Here is a 14,440-nt window from a genome sequence, read left to right on the forward strand (position 1 = left end):
TGTTCAAATTTTTCTGCTTTTTTAGTGGTCATTTCAAAGTCCGAGATTTGCATATGAGTGAGGAAACAACCGTGTTTCTGGTTTGCGCTAGCTTTGTGGCCATGCACTGAACTCTCCTTATTGGACAAAGCCAAGGTAGAAGGGTTTTCCATTCTGTCATCTTTAAGAATACCAGTCAATTTCAAACAAAAACAAACAAAATGATTTCCTAAACACTCTTGCAGCACACTACTCACTACACACCACCATGATATTAAACATACAAAGTTTATTATACAACTAGCCAAGATGTCATCATCTTATTTCATGTACTGGGTTTTGGGATGGCCTGTGTTCAAGCTTTTTTTAATTTAAACACACAATTAGCACTGAACCTGTACCATCTATAATTAGACAATCCTTATTATGTTATACTTACTGTGTCTCATTAAAATATATTTCTATCAACCAAGATTTGTTTTTCACCAAGTAAACAAAGGCTCAACATAAGGCTTTTGCACATGATGTTTTACAACTCTTCAGGTTTGAAGGTTTGAGTCAAAGTGACTTGCCTCTCTCCACCAAGGTCGAATTCGTTCTGCTCCCTCATATGTGGTCCACTTCACTTCCAGCTCTGGGTGACTGGTTTTACTATTGACAAGGTACTGGATACCTTCAGAGTAAGAGTGCCCTACTGCTCTGCCCAACAGTCATGTAGTTGAATGAGTGAGAGCTCCCTCTAGTGGGCTATGAAAGGAGGTCACTTTCTGTCATGAGTGGCTCACTCATCAGATCATCTTCCTCCTCTGAACCCTCCTCTTCCTCACTCAGCTCATCAGCTGCCGCTCGTTTCAGTCCTCTCTGATTGGACAGCGCCACAGCGTAGCGCAGGGCATAAATGTTCCAGTCACATCTGGGGAAGAGAATGAGACAATGGTTTAATACAGCACACATCCATTTTCAACGTTCACTGCTCTGAAAATATGAGCAGCATTGACCATTGTACAGTAAGTATTTTGAAAGGTAGATGCATGTGTGTATCATGGACTCACAGCTTGGAGAGATCATCATGGTGTCTCTGGATGCTCTTCTGTAACGACTGGATGGTGGGAAGTATGGCCCCTGACCTGCACCGCACACATCACACACAAATTACACAGCAGCATCATGCACTCATACACTGATGTGCACTATATAACAATACAGAGTGTATTTGCCTCTGTATGTCTTGGACTAGGGATGTAACTGTACCAGTGTATCTTCAAAGAAGTAGTTGAGAGTCTTGTGTGTGCGTGTGTGTGTGGTTTACTCATATGCAAGTACCTGTTCTTCAGTTTCTGTCCATGTATTGTGAGTAAACTCTGAGCCCAAGTTAAGTAGAACTGAAGGTGCCGACTATTCTCCAGGGTAGCTCCAACGAATGCCAGCAGCTTTTCCACATACACATCTGGCAACGTGCTGCACACCACAGGAACTGACATACAAACACACATATCCAAACAGGTACACAAGACAGTCACACATTAATCAACATCTTAATGTAGGAGGCTTAAATGATAAAGTAGAGCATCAGGAAGCCTTGAGAGAGTGTTCCTACTCTGTTCATGAGGCAGCGCTTCCAGCACCTCCCTGATGAGGGCGCTCTCGTTCAGGCGGAAAGCCAGCAGGATGGCCGACGACCACTCGCACTTTTTCAGCTGCCGTCTCACGCTGGCCGGCGTTACGTCCAGGTCGAGGTCGTACGGGTCAAACACAAGTGATGCATCCAGAGAGTAGATCATCAGACCCTCGGTGGACGTGGCCGCCCAGCTACGCCCTGATTGGTGGAGAGGAAAGTCAGAAAGAGCTCATGAGTCGACCAACAGATCCTCTAAAGCCAAGGGTGCACATCTAAAATGTGTCATTACACAATGATGATTTAAAAGGGTACCAAAAATGCCTATTATATTATATTCTAATTGACCAATGAGTTTACTCTGCCTGAAAATGACAAACACAATACATTGTGCTAGATACACACAAAAAAAAGTATTGATCAAGTAAGACATTGTATTAAACAGAAACGGTCATGGGTATGAGTAATTAAGGACTTAATTACATAATACACAAATAACATTCCTCCTTTTGTAGGTTTCTGAGGGTTAAAATGATCTGTCTGCTTGCTGTGGCACTCACCAGTAGGAGAGAAGTGCAGAGAGCTAACCCGGATCTCTGGCTTGAAGTGACGGGAGCTCATATCCCCTATAAAGGCACAGGGGGAGGTTCACAGTAAATGTTGCTGCTGGAAGTCAATGTGACATTAAAATGTATTGTCCAACTGCAAACACAAAAATCACTGCTTGTTAAATGCCCATTTCAGCCCAAACAACAGGTGCCATTCTGGATATCGCATGTGCATTTTCAGCAATGGAGATGCGTTGGACATATCCCTGTGTATGTGAGTGAGCATATATTCTAAACCAGTTCAGAGGATGTTTTTAACATGTAACAGGTATGAGTGGTCACATTCAGACAAGGTCCCACCTCTCCTGACTCCAGGTAGGCTGACCTCAACTCCATCTCCATCACCAGCCCCTTCATCCACCATGGACAGACTGCCAAACTCCGTCATCTTACGTCTGTCCAGGAACTCCTACAACACACACCCATCAGTATTAGGTGATGAATAACATAGTTTGCCTAATGATGACTTCCCTATTGGTAAAAGAAAATCAGAAAGAGAGAGAGGAAGAGAGAGAGGATGAGGTACCTCCATGGCATCCAAAGACAAGTTGCAGGAGATTTCAAACTTCTTGAGGAGGACCTGCTCTCGTATGTTATAGATGCACACAAATTTGGAGTGGCCACCAGCCAGAATGGACTCGCCATCAGCTGAGTAGCACAAGGACGTAAAAGACCTAGAGACAGAGAGAGAGAGAGAGAGAGAGAGAGAGAGAGAGAGAGAGAGAGAGAGAGAGAGAGAGAGAGAGAGAGAGAGAGAGAGAGAGAGAGAGAGAGAGAGAGAGAGAGAGAGACATGAACAACAGCCACACATGCACACAGTGTTGCAATTCTATCAAATAAGGACAAAGCTAATCAGTCACGTGATGAACTGCATTGTGTAAAAAGGAATCTAAATTAGACAGCTTGAGTAGTGAGTGCTACAGTGATTAAGGTGATGACAAAGCAGACACACTTTGATTTGAACGTCACAATGGGACCTGGCTGGTCGTTCCACTAGCTTAACTCACTTGCCCTTGGAGGACTGTTTGGCGGTGATCTTGTCTGCGTCTTTGCGTCCCATCTGTAGGTCATGGCGTCCAGTGATCGACCCCATTTGTGCTGCTGTCTGAGAGTTCCAGAAAGAGATCTCGCCGTCCAGTGTTGCCACGGCGAGCTCCTGGCCATCCGGCCGGTATGCCACGGCCATGCCTGAAGGAAAAGGGGGCATCTGTTTAGACCAGGGGTGGGCAAACTTTTTGGCTCAAGGGCCACATTGGGTTTTGAAAACTGGCCGGCGGGCCGCACAACAACCCCCCCCCCCCCCCCCCCCTCCCCCCACGACACACACATAAAAAATATTTTTTTTATAGCCTATAATTTAGTATGAAACGTATTTGTTTTAAAATATGAATTGCTTAAAAATGATGCTAATTTTATGCTGTTTAACAAATGTATAAATTGTGCACTGTCGCTTTAAGACAGTCGCTTTAATTCACGTTTATTTCTCAATGATCTTCTGCCTGCTCCGCTATGGCTAGTGCTGTACCTACAGCTGGGCCCTCTCACAGTTTTTAAATGGTCAGTAGTGGGAACTACTGTTGCCTTCATGATTTCCTTTTAAAACTTTCTTATAAGAAGGAGATATCAATTATCAACAATGACAAGCCAGCTGGAACCTGCGGCTCTCTCTCCCTCTTGTGAGTGCAGACGCGTTCCCAATTAAATGGATCGCATAATGTTCACGTTAGATCTGCTGCAAAGGAGATAACTAAGAGTTAACTTAGTTTAACATGATGTTATCTCTATTTAACATGATGTTTTGACATTGACATAATGTTCTCTAAGGAGAGTGAAAAGCAGTTTGCAGTAAAGCTAACCAACGTCGTCTCTATCGCAGGAAAAAAATAGCGAGCAGCCTGATAACCAAATGAAATGCTCGGCGGGCCGGATAAAAGTGCTTGGCGGGCCGGATCCGGCCCGCGGGCCGCAGTTTACCCACCCCTGGTTTAGACTTTCTCTCCTCATCCTCCAAATAAATCTGTCCTGAACAGCAATCAGGTTTTCAAATAAATGTGAATATGAAAACACAACAAGTGTGTGTTACAGTCCAAAAACACACAACTTCTTCCCATTATATGAGGAGTTGAATTGTGATAATTTCCGTACCGTCAGATGTGAGTCGCAACACCTCTTTGGCATGCCAACTGTCCAGCATGTCCCAGAGGCGGACAGTCCGGTCCCAGGAGGCACTGGCCAAGACAGCGCGTGACGGGCAGAAACTCAGAGAGCTCACTGGACCTTCATGACCACTAAGGACCTATGCACACATACAGCCAAATAATTGTTAACAATATAGCCATGCAATGCACCCATCACTCATTTTATCAAATTGCTTGGGTTTACCGTTTGAACAACACAAGGCCTTGTTCTAAATTTGTAAATGAAAAGTGCAACTGTGTGTGACATATAGAGGGGTGTGCAGAATAGGAGATGAAATACATCTAATTCATCTATTTATGCATTATCAGGCGTTCAATAACATTCAGATTCCGTCTGAATAACAGCAGAGAGATGTGGAGGAGTCTCTCACCTCCAGCAAGCGACCAGTCTGCATGGACCAGAGGAAGATCTCAAAGGAGTCCTGGGCTCCAGCACAGACCAGCTCCCCGCTGCCATCTACAGCGAGGGAGGAGAACTGCGCTGGTCGGGGAGACGTAAAGGTTCGGAAATTTCTGTACCTATGGAGCAGTAAGAGTACAGCACAGTGTTGAGATATGGGTATAATACATATCTACAACAGTGTAACAAACTCAACCAATCTTCTTAACCTAAGCCAATGGCATATAATGAGAAATCAGTCATTCTAAGGCACTACAGTCACTGGCCAATTGGTACTACTGTAGAGACTGTACTGCATACTGTGGACACTAGAGGGAGTCAAGAGTTGTGAAATAGTAGCACACTCTGCCTCACGGCCTCAGTGCACACTCAGGAAGGTGAATGGTTGGAGGAAGGTGAGCAGAGCTGTACCTGTGCAGGTCAAACGCGCGAACTGTACCGTCCAGTGAAGCGCTGACCACCACAAAGCCGCTGGAGGTGAAGGTGACGTTTGTGACACTGCTGGTGTGCTCAGTGAAGGTCACAAAACACAGACCGCTGTTGGTGTTCCACACTTTCACCTGAAACGCACAGATCGAGGACACTGACAATTACACCACTGGTAAATGTTCAAATGCTCCAAAATTTTGTAAGGGACCTTGCAGAAAAACAAATTCAAATATCATGTTCCAATTATTCTATGTGCTTTATTCTAAAATACACAGCACTACATGTTAAGATAAGGACCATTTCAAAGCACATTCAGCAATCCTCAATGGTGGATAAAAAGCTTCAAAATACATACAGACATAAATCCATGTTTACATTGGACCCACAATGGCTGCCTTGCACTACTCCACTTGTACACTTGCACACTTTGCAACTTGTTGTTGTGGTCCTGTTGTCCTGAAAACACTTCTGAACACACTTCTGCTGCTCTTACATAACTTGCACCACTATGCCACTTGCATACTTAGGTCAAACAGAACTACCTCAGCCATTTATTGGCCTGACTTTTGCACTATTATATTGACTGTCTACTGTATGCACAATTGCACAATTTCAACTCAAATTTTGCTGCTCTTATTTTCTTCATTGTATGTGCCTTCTTATTTTTACTTTTTATATTGTTTACTTGAATGTTATGTTTTTCTGTGGACCTAATTGGTAAAATATGTCTCGTCTCCACCGTGGGATAGTGGGAAACGTAATTTCGATCTCTTTGTATGTCTTGACATGTAAAGAAATTGACAATAAAGCAGACTTTATCTTTGACATGAATCCCTGGAACCAAAAATCCTTAGTTGCCTTTGGTAGCTGAGAATCAAAACTACAGTCCTGTAAAGACTCACCTTCCCATCATCCCCTCCTGTGGCTACGTACTGCCCATCAGGAGAGTACGCCAGAGCTGCCATGTTGTTGAAATGACCCTGCTGTTTGAAGACATAAGATTCACTCTGCCATTCCCACACCAACAACTGGCCTAGACCTGAAACACACAGAGTCGCACGTCAATGAGGGACCTGAAACACACACAAGTACACAAACACCCCAACTCCCATTGTGACTCAGACTGCTAGTCGTGAAATGGCAAAGTTATATGGATACCTGAACAGCCAAAACCAATCCAGTCTCCTGTGCAATTCATAGCTATGGCGGCGATCCGCTGATCAGAAATGCTGTGGAGGGAATACACAGCAATGTAATTATGGCTTTGAGGCCACTTTCACACAACACTTTTATTTCTTGTCTTGATGCTTGCCCTTTCGTTGAGGTGGAGAGTGAGCATGCATACACGCACACACACACACACACACACGCACGCACGCACGCACGCACGCACGCACGCACGCACAGGTGCTCACCTGAGGGAGTGTATGAGGTTAAACTCGGGCAGCTCGTGTAGGTGGAAAACTCCCGATGCAAAACCGGTCACTAGGATGTGAGTGTCCTTGTGAAAGGCTGCGGCAGTCAGCTTGTTGAAGTCGCCCTCTTTGTTAAAGAACTGCCTGTGGATAGGACACACACAGATACCCAAAGCAAGGTCAATTTTTTTTAAATAAAACAGCCCATACTGAGAAACAATAACAATATGAACAAGTGATGCAATAAAAAAAAACACCCTTCCTCCCACTGACAGATTAACACAGATTCAAAATGGAAACACAATGGACAAGAGCTTAGCATTTAATACATTCCTGGTCATCTGTGCCACTTTGTGGATGGATTATCCAGCTGCCATTGTGCTGAGATATTTAGAAGATACTTCTATCCAAGGAACCTTACAAAATAATCTCATGATCTGACAGTAGCAGCAGCTCAATCATTAATCTAATTATCCTACATCTGTTGTGAAACTAATTATATCCACCAATTCCTGTCTTTACTAGCAGGCTGGTAAATATACAGGTACACAATATTAATCCTTATGTCAAAACATGGTAGTGCTAGCAAAGAGAAAGATTCCTTACTTGCTCCTCTGCCTGTAGCGCACATTCTTGATTCCGTCCTCTTCTTGGGGCACATCTGCGCTCCCTTTGATCACCTCTCCCCTCATCTCTCCATCTGCTCCTTCCTCCACTACTTCCTCTTCCTCCTCCTGATCCTCCGTTACTCGGGTGTTCTGGCGCTCTTTCTGTTTGCGCTCCTTGTAGCGAAGCCCCTTCTTTAGCTCCTCGGGCTCCGTGTCGCTCTCCCACATACACAGGGTGCCATCCTGGCTCACAGTGTACAGCTGTGCGCGCGCGCACACGCACACACACACACACACAAACACAAACACAAACACAAACACAAACACAGGAAGGATACTGTCCAGACACATTCTTTGTTCCAAAACACACATCCATATTCAGCCTATTCTTAAGCAAGATGACACAGTGAACCACACAAATCAGACATAATAGTGTATGTTTAAAATTCCTGATTTGTGAATAGATGTCAATGTATCATAATCAAACAGTGTATTTGACCAGGGTGAAAAAGTGGTACCAGCAAATACTGTAGTATGACTCACATCCAAGCTGTCTTTCTCAAAGAAGCAGCCCACCACCACATCTTTGTGGCCACCTAAAGAGTAGTAGATGAGGTTGGCCCAGCGCTCTGCACCAAACACCCAGGTGGACATGTCCTTACTGCCCACGGCAAAACACCTTCACAGTGGAGAACAGAGTCGACAACGCAGTAATGGGGAACAGGGTGCAACATATTAAGTCAGAAAAGTGTATATGGACTATAAAATTAGTGAACAAAAACTAAAGACAGAGAGTGTGTGTTGTTGGATAATACTTCTCACCTTTAAAATCCCTAAGTTATACATTTTTCTGAATAGTCAAAGCTTTGTATAATACTTCTTGCATAATCTTACAAGAAATGTTCTCATTACTTAAGCACTTCTAAGACCTTGAAATATGCAGGGCAGGAACGTACTTGGAGTCCGTTGTCCAGTCAATGCAAGTGGTCTCATCGTAGGGGCCATAGTAGCTCTTGTCCAGCTGAAAGGCATTGAACTCACGCTTCTTCCCTGGGGCATAGTACATCAGTGCTACGTTCTCTTTAGTGATCACAAACTTCCTAAAACAACACAAAAAGACAATTCTTCATACACACAGCATGGGCATGCTGCAATACAGCTGATCAACTAATAATCATACATATTCATAGAGGATGGACAAGTCCAAAACATTAATAATGAATAATGCCTAAGTTTAAGGCAGTGGCATTTCTGGCTATTTTTCACACCACAATAGGTGTATGTACGCCCAGATTATGGCCAAACAATGTCACTCATATCCATACGGGTGCATATGTGGAAACATTAGTGTGTGTGTGTGTGCGTGTGTGCGAGTGCGAGAGAGAGAGAGTGTGTAAGTGAATCACAGAAGAGTGTAAACTAATAAACTGACCTGCCATCTGGAGAGAAGCGCACACTGTTGACCGGTTTGTGGAAATGGTAATGATGCAGCACAGCACGTGTGACCAGGCTCACCAATATCGCAGCTCCATCTACAAAATTAATCAACCCCATATGTTTACTGATGCACCTTCAGTTAATCATTTGGGTTACATTAGTAACATGCAATAAGGGAAAAGAGCATATGTAACAATGCCATCTTACCCTCATCAACCAGAATGGCAAGGCTTCCATCTGGAGAAAGACCAACACATGTGATGTTCTTTGTGGTAGACACTGGCAATGTCTCTGACTTGTTGCTACAATAAGAGAGACATTGGTGAGATACATTGTGACATTTCGTTAATAGAGTTTATGTTTCCATGTGATTAATTGCTAGCCCCATTTAAAAACACTTCACTTCCCTCTATGCATCAGGAATAGACAAATTGACACTCACTTCTTCAAATCAAAAACGGATAATCGGTTTCCGACAGGACTGATCACGGAGTTTCCATCCTTGGAGAAATTCAGGTTCCCATGACGATACACCGCTCCCAGTAGATTTGAGAACTGAGAATGTTACAGACAAATATCCTGAGTCTAAGTACCAGAATGGTACCAGTCTAATGTCAAGATCTGACCTGACAAAGTAAGTGGTCACCAAAGACTGCTACACAAGACTGCTACACAATGTTCTCACTACAGTCACTGAGGTCCGTCAATGATACATCAATGCATTTTTTGCAGTGCATTGGCAAATGACTTTAGCTATGTTAAAAAGTATGGAAATACCGACATGTACAACGGGGAAATGATGAGCATAACAACAGCTAACGTTAACATTAATTTACAGAGCTAACTTACTTCAACAGCAAAGTTAACGTTAATTTGCTAGTTTGTCACAATCAGCAGCTAGAAACATACCCTGTATGCAAACTTCATTTTCCACTCGCTTCAAAAAGTCATACAACTTATATCAAAATATGATTCATCCAAAAGTCTACAACAGTTTACTCGTTTCACGTGTGTAAAAGCCGCATTGCAACTCCAAATGTGCGACTACAATAACTTCCGGGTCGCAAAAGTATTCACAGAATATCAAAATAAAAGCCCAAATCACTGCACGCAGGATCGTCCTAAAATAGGTGTGGTCGAACATGTGCTGATGAAGGAGTCGCAATTATAGACCAGTACTAGCTGTAGCCTATCTTTTCGTCACTTTTTCATTGTTGTGTCAAAATTAACAACTGGTGCAATGTAAAGTAGCCTATACACCATCAGATTAGGCTGCTGTCATGTTTAATGGCTCCCAGATTAAGGCTAGGCCTTAGCCTACTTCTGCATAGATTTGCGCCTAATGGTTTTGCAAAAGATCTCTCGTATTTTTTCAGGTGACTAGGCTATCATTAGCTAACTGATTTTTGAATGTTATACCATTCTGAGGCCTAGAAAGTGAACGTTTGACAGCTGTTAAGAGTGCTGTCGTAAACATGGTTCAGATAGATAGATAGGCCTGCTTTATTGATCCCCAAGGGGGATTTCCAAGGGCAATTCAACACCTATTCTGCATAGACCTAAGCATGTAGTTTCACAAACTATAATCTCCAGAACACTGGGTATATTTTATTTAAAAGCATTTATCATTTAGGCCTAGTTTTACCTTTAGGCCGATCATTAATTGTGTAGGCTAGCCTGATAAATGCACAATACAAACCCATTGATAGTCTGTGTCTAGGTGTAGTGATCTTGCCAGACATTGTTTCATTTGGTCACCTTTTGATTTATTTACGAATTTCATCACAAATCGCAGTGTTGTTGTAGCCTACAGAAAATACAGTAGGCTAGGCTATAGCCTAAAAGTTCATAAATGACGGCAGATGACGGCTATTCCTCTCATTGCCACAGGGAGGCAATCTTAACTCAGACTTTTTGGAAATTGCTTTAAAAACGTGTAGGCTACTGTTTATGCGCACTGATGATTTTGCTTAAACAATCCCGTCGTTTTAAAGTTATAGCTGCGAAAAGTAGGCTATACAGCCTAAACGTAGACTAGCCTATCTTCTGAAAATCGCTGCTGTTGAACACGCGCTGGAATAGCAGCGCTGGGAAACTGTGTGGTGATGTCACGGTGGGTCATTTGCATATTACTCAGTAGGCTATATATTTGACGCTTGCGCATAGTGGTGTACATTGCTGCACCACAGAGCCTTGCGTTGGAAGTCTACTGAGCGCAAATAAACCAAACTAAAGTGAGTATCTGGATCAATTAATTTAATTTTGTTTAATCATTACCTGGATTAAGATGTATTTTTTGCGTGCGTATTGAATACCTCGTTTTGAAAAGAAAAAGATGCTGATGGTAGGCAGTAGCCTAAAATACAGAAGACAAAGGATGCGAATGAATCCTGTGCTTATAAATCTGTGTGAATTCAGTTTGTTTCGGGCAGAAACCCTTTTAAAACATTGTTAGAACCCCATGCCTTAGATAAATCGCACATTACATCATTACAGGCTGCGCGGGTTAACCTATTTTCTTTGTTAAGCCTCTTTGTGTTGGGGAATCGGTCAGATGTCCCGATGACTCATGCCGTTATTTGGGACGTTTTTATAATAGGAATGAAACGTTAACGCCATATGACTTTTATTGCCATTGTAATCATTGACAATGAGGCGATGGTTGCCAAAACGTGCTCTGTCCATAGAGATAAAGGCGACTGGGCGGTGGTTCCTCAGGCTGCACACAGACTTAGTCTACGTGCAGAAGACATGACAAGTGACTTCGCAAGGCTATGATCATGCACGTGGAACAAAGAGAGCTGTTCGGATAGCCTATGTTGTCTAATACATAACTCGTATGATGAATTATTGGTGCTAGTGTGACTATTTCTACCACTATTGCCCCTGAAGAAGTATATGTGAATATGTCCATCTTTTTGGCGTGGGAACATGTATTGTTATGTAAATTTTCAATTTGGGGAACTCAAGACGCTATTTAGTGAGGGTGCGGTCTTTTTTTGTCCGCGGGGGTGTGACGCTGGGTCAATTGAACGGGAGTTGATGCAAATCGCACGAGCCACTGGACCTCTGCGAACAAAAGATTTTTGTGCCGTTCAAGGCACAGTGAGTAAAGTTGTCTATGGTAGTTGCTGCAAAACATAAAAGCCTTCTAAAATAATGACAAAACCATTTTCCTTTCTAGACACTCCAATCATGTCTGACAAGCCCAATCTCGAGGAGGTCACCAGCTTCGACAAGACCAAGCTGAAGAAGACCGAGACCCAGGAGAAAAACCCCCTTCCTTCAAAAGAGAGTGAGTAGCCTACACAGATGTTGTACATGTCTCCTCTAAATAGATATTATTAAACATGTGTAGAGCAGTGTAGTGTGTCCTTTGTATGTGGAGCATGGTTGTCTGAGTAGCCTATATGAGTAGTCTAGGGGTGAGCAGAGATAATGTGATGGTTTCTAAGAGTGTCTCTCCTGTCTCCTTTGCAGCCATTGAACAAGAGAAGGCGGCAGGGTCATCATGAAGACCCTTTATGCCATCATGCACTGTGCACACACACCCCACCCCTCCCCTGCATTGCCTTTTTCTCATTCACTTCTCCTAGTTGTTATAACTTCATAACCGAAATGTAAAAAAGAGAAAAAAAAGGAAATTAAAAAGAACAAAAAAAGAAGCAACCATGCTGCACCACTGTCAGATGAAAGCAGAAGATGGATCGTTGAAGCCCCCTGCCTCCCCCCTTTGCTCCCGCAACACCTGGAAGGGTTGTCATCGTGTGTCCATGCCAACGGTAGACAGACGCGGCTGACCAGAGGAGCGCATGTGGAGGAAGGTTGAGATGACCAATAGCCATTGGCCCACTGCAAAGAGGGAAAGAGCAAGGGGTGTGGCCTTTGGAACATGGAGAACACACATTGCTCATCAACCAATCAAGGCGTGGCTTTTTTTTTTGTCAACCAATGACCGGCTCTCAAATTGAGGCGTTGTGTTATTATTATTTTTCTTCTTTTGTATTTGATTTGTAGGGTAAATGCACAATCCTTTGGTTTGTTTTTATATGTTGGGCGTAAAGAAATTAAGATCGTGTTGTAACACTTCTGCCCTTTTCTATTGGAAGGAGTGAGAAAGGAAACCATCTAGGTCGGGAGAAATGCTTCAGAGGATGTTTACTCACATTGGTGTTTGTTTTTTTTTTTTTTATTAAAAGATATTGCGATTGTGCCCTTCTGTTGGATATGGTTTTGGGATAGCTTTGAATGTTATTGCACCCTGTCTTGCTGTGTGGAGAGAAGTTGTGTGTCTGTTAAAAACCGTGTGGTCGCTTGCCGCTCTAGATCACAGTTGTTTCCTGGGTTTTGTAAAGAATCAGCAGCCATGTTCTTTTGCCACAAACCATTATCAGTAATGGAAAAATGGAAAATGTTGTAATAAAAAAACCTTTGTTTATTGAATCCTTCTGGTCTGTCTGTTTATAAATCACTGTTCCCTTTCATGTGATACTGGTGTGGTTCTCAGCCAGGTGGCTTGACTCTTAAATGTGTGGATACACTGGAAATACTGTGGCCTATCTACTCCCTCTGACCACAGTAACAATGGCTGATTTGAACTCTGCACAAGTAAACAGCAGAACCTTCTGCTCCTGTCTTCCGTGGCTTAGCAGAAACACTCCTTTGCCTGGCAGCTCTCCAGGGCTTTTTGGCCAAAGCTTAAGGGGACTTTTCACAAAGCAAGAGCTACTGGGGCCTTAAACGTTCAGTGAAGATGACCAGGCGCAGCCTCAGTCTATTGACAGATTACCTATTTTAAAATGATCACTTAATATAAAATGTTTTCATTCCTGCTTTTACTAAACACGTGAGTGGATTTATGCCAACAGAATTACTACTTTTTTTGGGGGGGGGCATTCATTTTCAGGGATTTGGTGTTACTGCATTGTGCCACTTTGGTGAATTGTCAGGGAGAATCTCCCATTCAAAGAAAATATCACAAAAAATGATATTGAACATCTCAGACTGTGCAAGCGGTCTGCTCAACCCAAACACAGATAACAAGCCCGTCTAGGACTTATTCTCAGAGGCTTTGTGGTATGTGTGTTCCCTGTCCTAAGGGTGTATGCTGAGCTGCGGCCATGCAGCTATAGTGCTGATATGAGACAAGGGCAGCACTATGTGTGTGTGTGTGTGTATGTCTCTCTCTCTCTCCCTGCGTATGAGTGTGTGTATGTCTCTCTCTCCCTGCGTATATGTGAGTGTGTGTGTGTGTGTGTGTTTTAGAGGAAGGCAACTGCAGAGAGCATACTTGCTCACTTTCCCCTTCTAGACTGCAGCTGGTAAGCTGGCACCTGTGCCAGCCAATCAGCTTGGGGCTGTGTGCCGTGCATCCTGGGACGAGACTTAAAGCCCTATTCCCTTTGCCGCAATTAGCCTTTGCCTGACAGCCCTAATGACATTATTGAGACAAAACTGACTCCATCCCATTTCAGTAGTGACACGACCGACCGACTGACAGACAGACAGACAGACAGGCAGATAGATAGATAGATAGATAGATAGATAATTATTGCTTAAATTATTGATATTGTAAATGTTTCAAATATATATGACTTCTCTAATGCAGTTTTCCACATAGTAAATGCATTGAGTGGGTCAGGACAAGCATTTATCAGCTGCAACAGCATAACACTAATCCTCCTCAGAAGCTTAATTAATCAAGTATGTACATTTCCACTGATATCATCTTTTTGGACAAAACGCTATTTG

The 14,440-nt window shown here is 43.1% G+C and overlaps 2 protein-coding genes across 2 annotated transcripts; one reads left to right on the forward strand and one right to left on the reverse strand.

Annotated features, from left to right (window-relative positions):
* Nucleotides 1-278: 278 nt before the first annotated feature.
* On the reverse strand, nucleotides 279-9,758 carry pwp2h (PWP2 small subunit processome component). Its single transcript, XM_042078855.1, has 21 exons — nucleotides 9,599-9,758; nucleotides 9,132-9,244; nucleotides 8,897-8,991; nucleotides 8,685-8,784; nucleotides 8,209-8,352; nucleotides 7,796-7,931; nucleotides 7,251-7,513; nucleotides 6,645-6,788; nucleotides 6,388-6,458; nucleotides 6,132-6,268; nucleotides 5,212-5,360; nucleotides 4,772-4,919; nucleotides 4,348-4,498; nucleotides 3,210-3,390; nucleotides 2,729-2,876; nucleotides 2,503-2,611; nucleotides 2,155-2,220; nucleotides 1,577-1,795; nucleotides 1,303-1,453; nucleotides 1,032-1,106; nucleotides 279-892 (listed from the first exon to the last, which is right to left on the reverse strand). The coding sequence occupies exons 1-21, from the start codon at nucleotides 9,614-9,616 to the stop codon at nucleotides 727-729; spliced, it is 2,784 nt and encodes a 927-aa protein (XP_041934789.1). The 5' UTR covers nucleotides 9,617-9,758; the 3' UTR covers nucleotides 279-726.
* Nucleotides 9,759-10,785: 1,027 nt separating this feature from the next.
* Nucleotides 10,786-13,132, forward strand: LOC121697465 (thymosin beta-11-like). Its single transcript, XM_042078996.1, has 3 exons — nucleotides 10,786-10,923; nucleotides 11,874-11,984; nucleotides 12,170-13,132. Exons 2-3 carry the CDS (start codon nucleotides 11,885-11,887, stop codon nucleotides 12,202-12,204), a joined length of 135 nt encoding a protein of 44 aa, XP_041934930.1. The 5' UTR covers nucleotides 10,786-10,923; nucleotides 11,874-11,884; the 3' UTR covers nucleotides 12,205-13,132.
* The last annotated feature ends 1,308 nt before the right edge of the window (nucleotides 13,133-14,440 follow it).

Source organism: Alosa sapidissima, chromosome 22 (genome assembly GCF_018492685.1).
Source record: "Alosa sapidissima isolate fAloSap1 chromosome 22, fAloSap1.pri, whole genome shotgun sequence".
In the NCBI taxonomy this organism is placed as follows: domain Eukaryota; kingdom Metazoa; phylum Chordata; class Actinopteri; order Clupeiformes; family Clupeidae; genus Alosa; species Alosa sapidissima.

Excerpts from the sequence above, each read along its gene's own strand:
- pwp2h (XM_042078855.1), bottom strand. Across the intron at positions 4,920-5,211 it reads CGCGCGTTTGACCTGCACAG|GTACAGAAATTTCCGAACCT; the intron begins GTACAGCTCTGC and ends ACTGCTCCATAG. Across the intron at positions 1,454-1,576 it reads AGCGCTGCCTCATGAACAGA|TTCCTGTGGTGTGCAGCACG; the intron begins GTAGGAACACTC and ends TTTGTATGTCAG.
- LOC121697465 (XM_042078996.1), top strand. The coding sequence starts at position 11,885 with ATGTCTGACAAGCCCAATCTCGAGGAGGTCACCAGCTTCGACAAGACC. Across the intron at positions 11,985-12,169 it reads CCCCCTTCCTTCAAAAGAGA|CCATTGAACAAGAGAAGGCG; the intron begins GTGAGTAGCCTA and ends TCTCCTTTGCAG.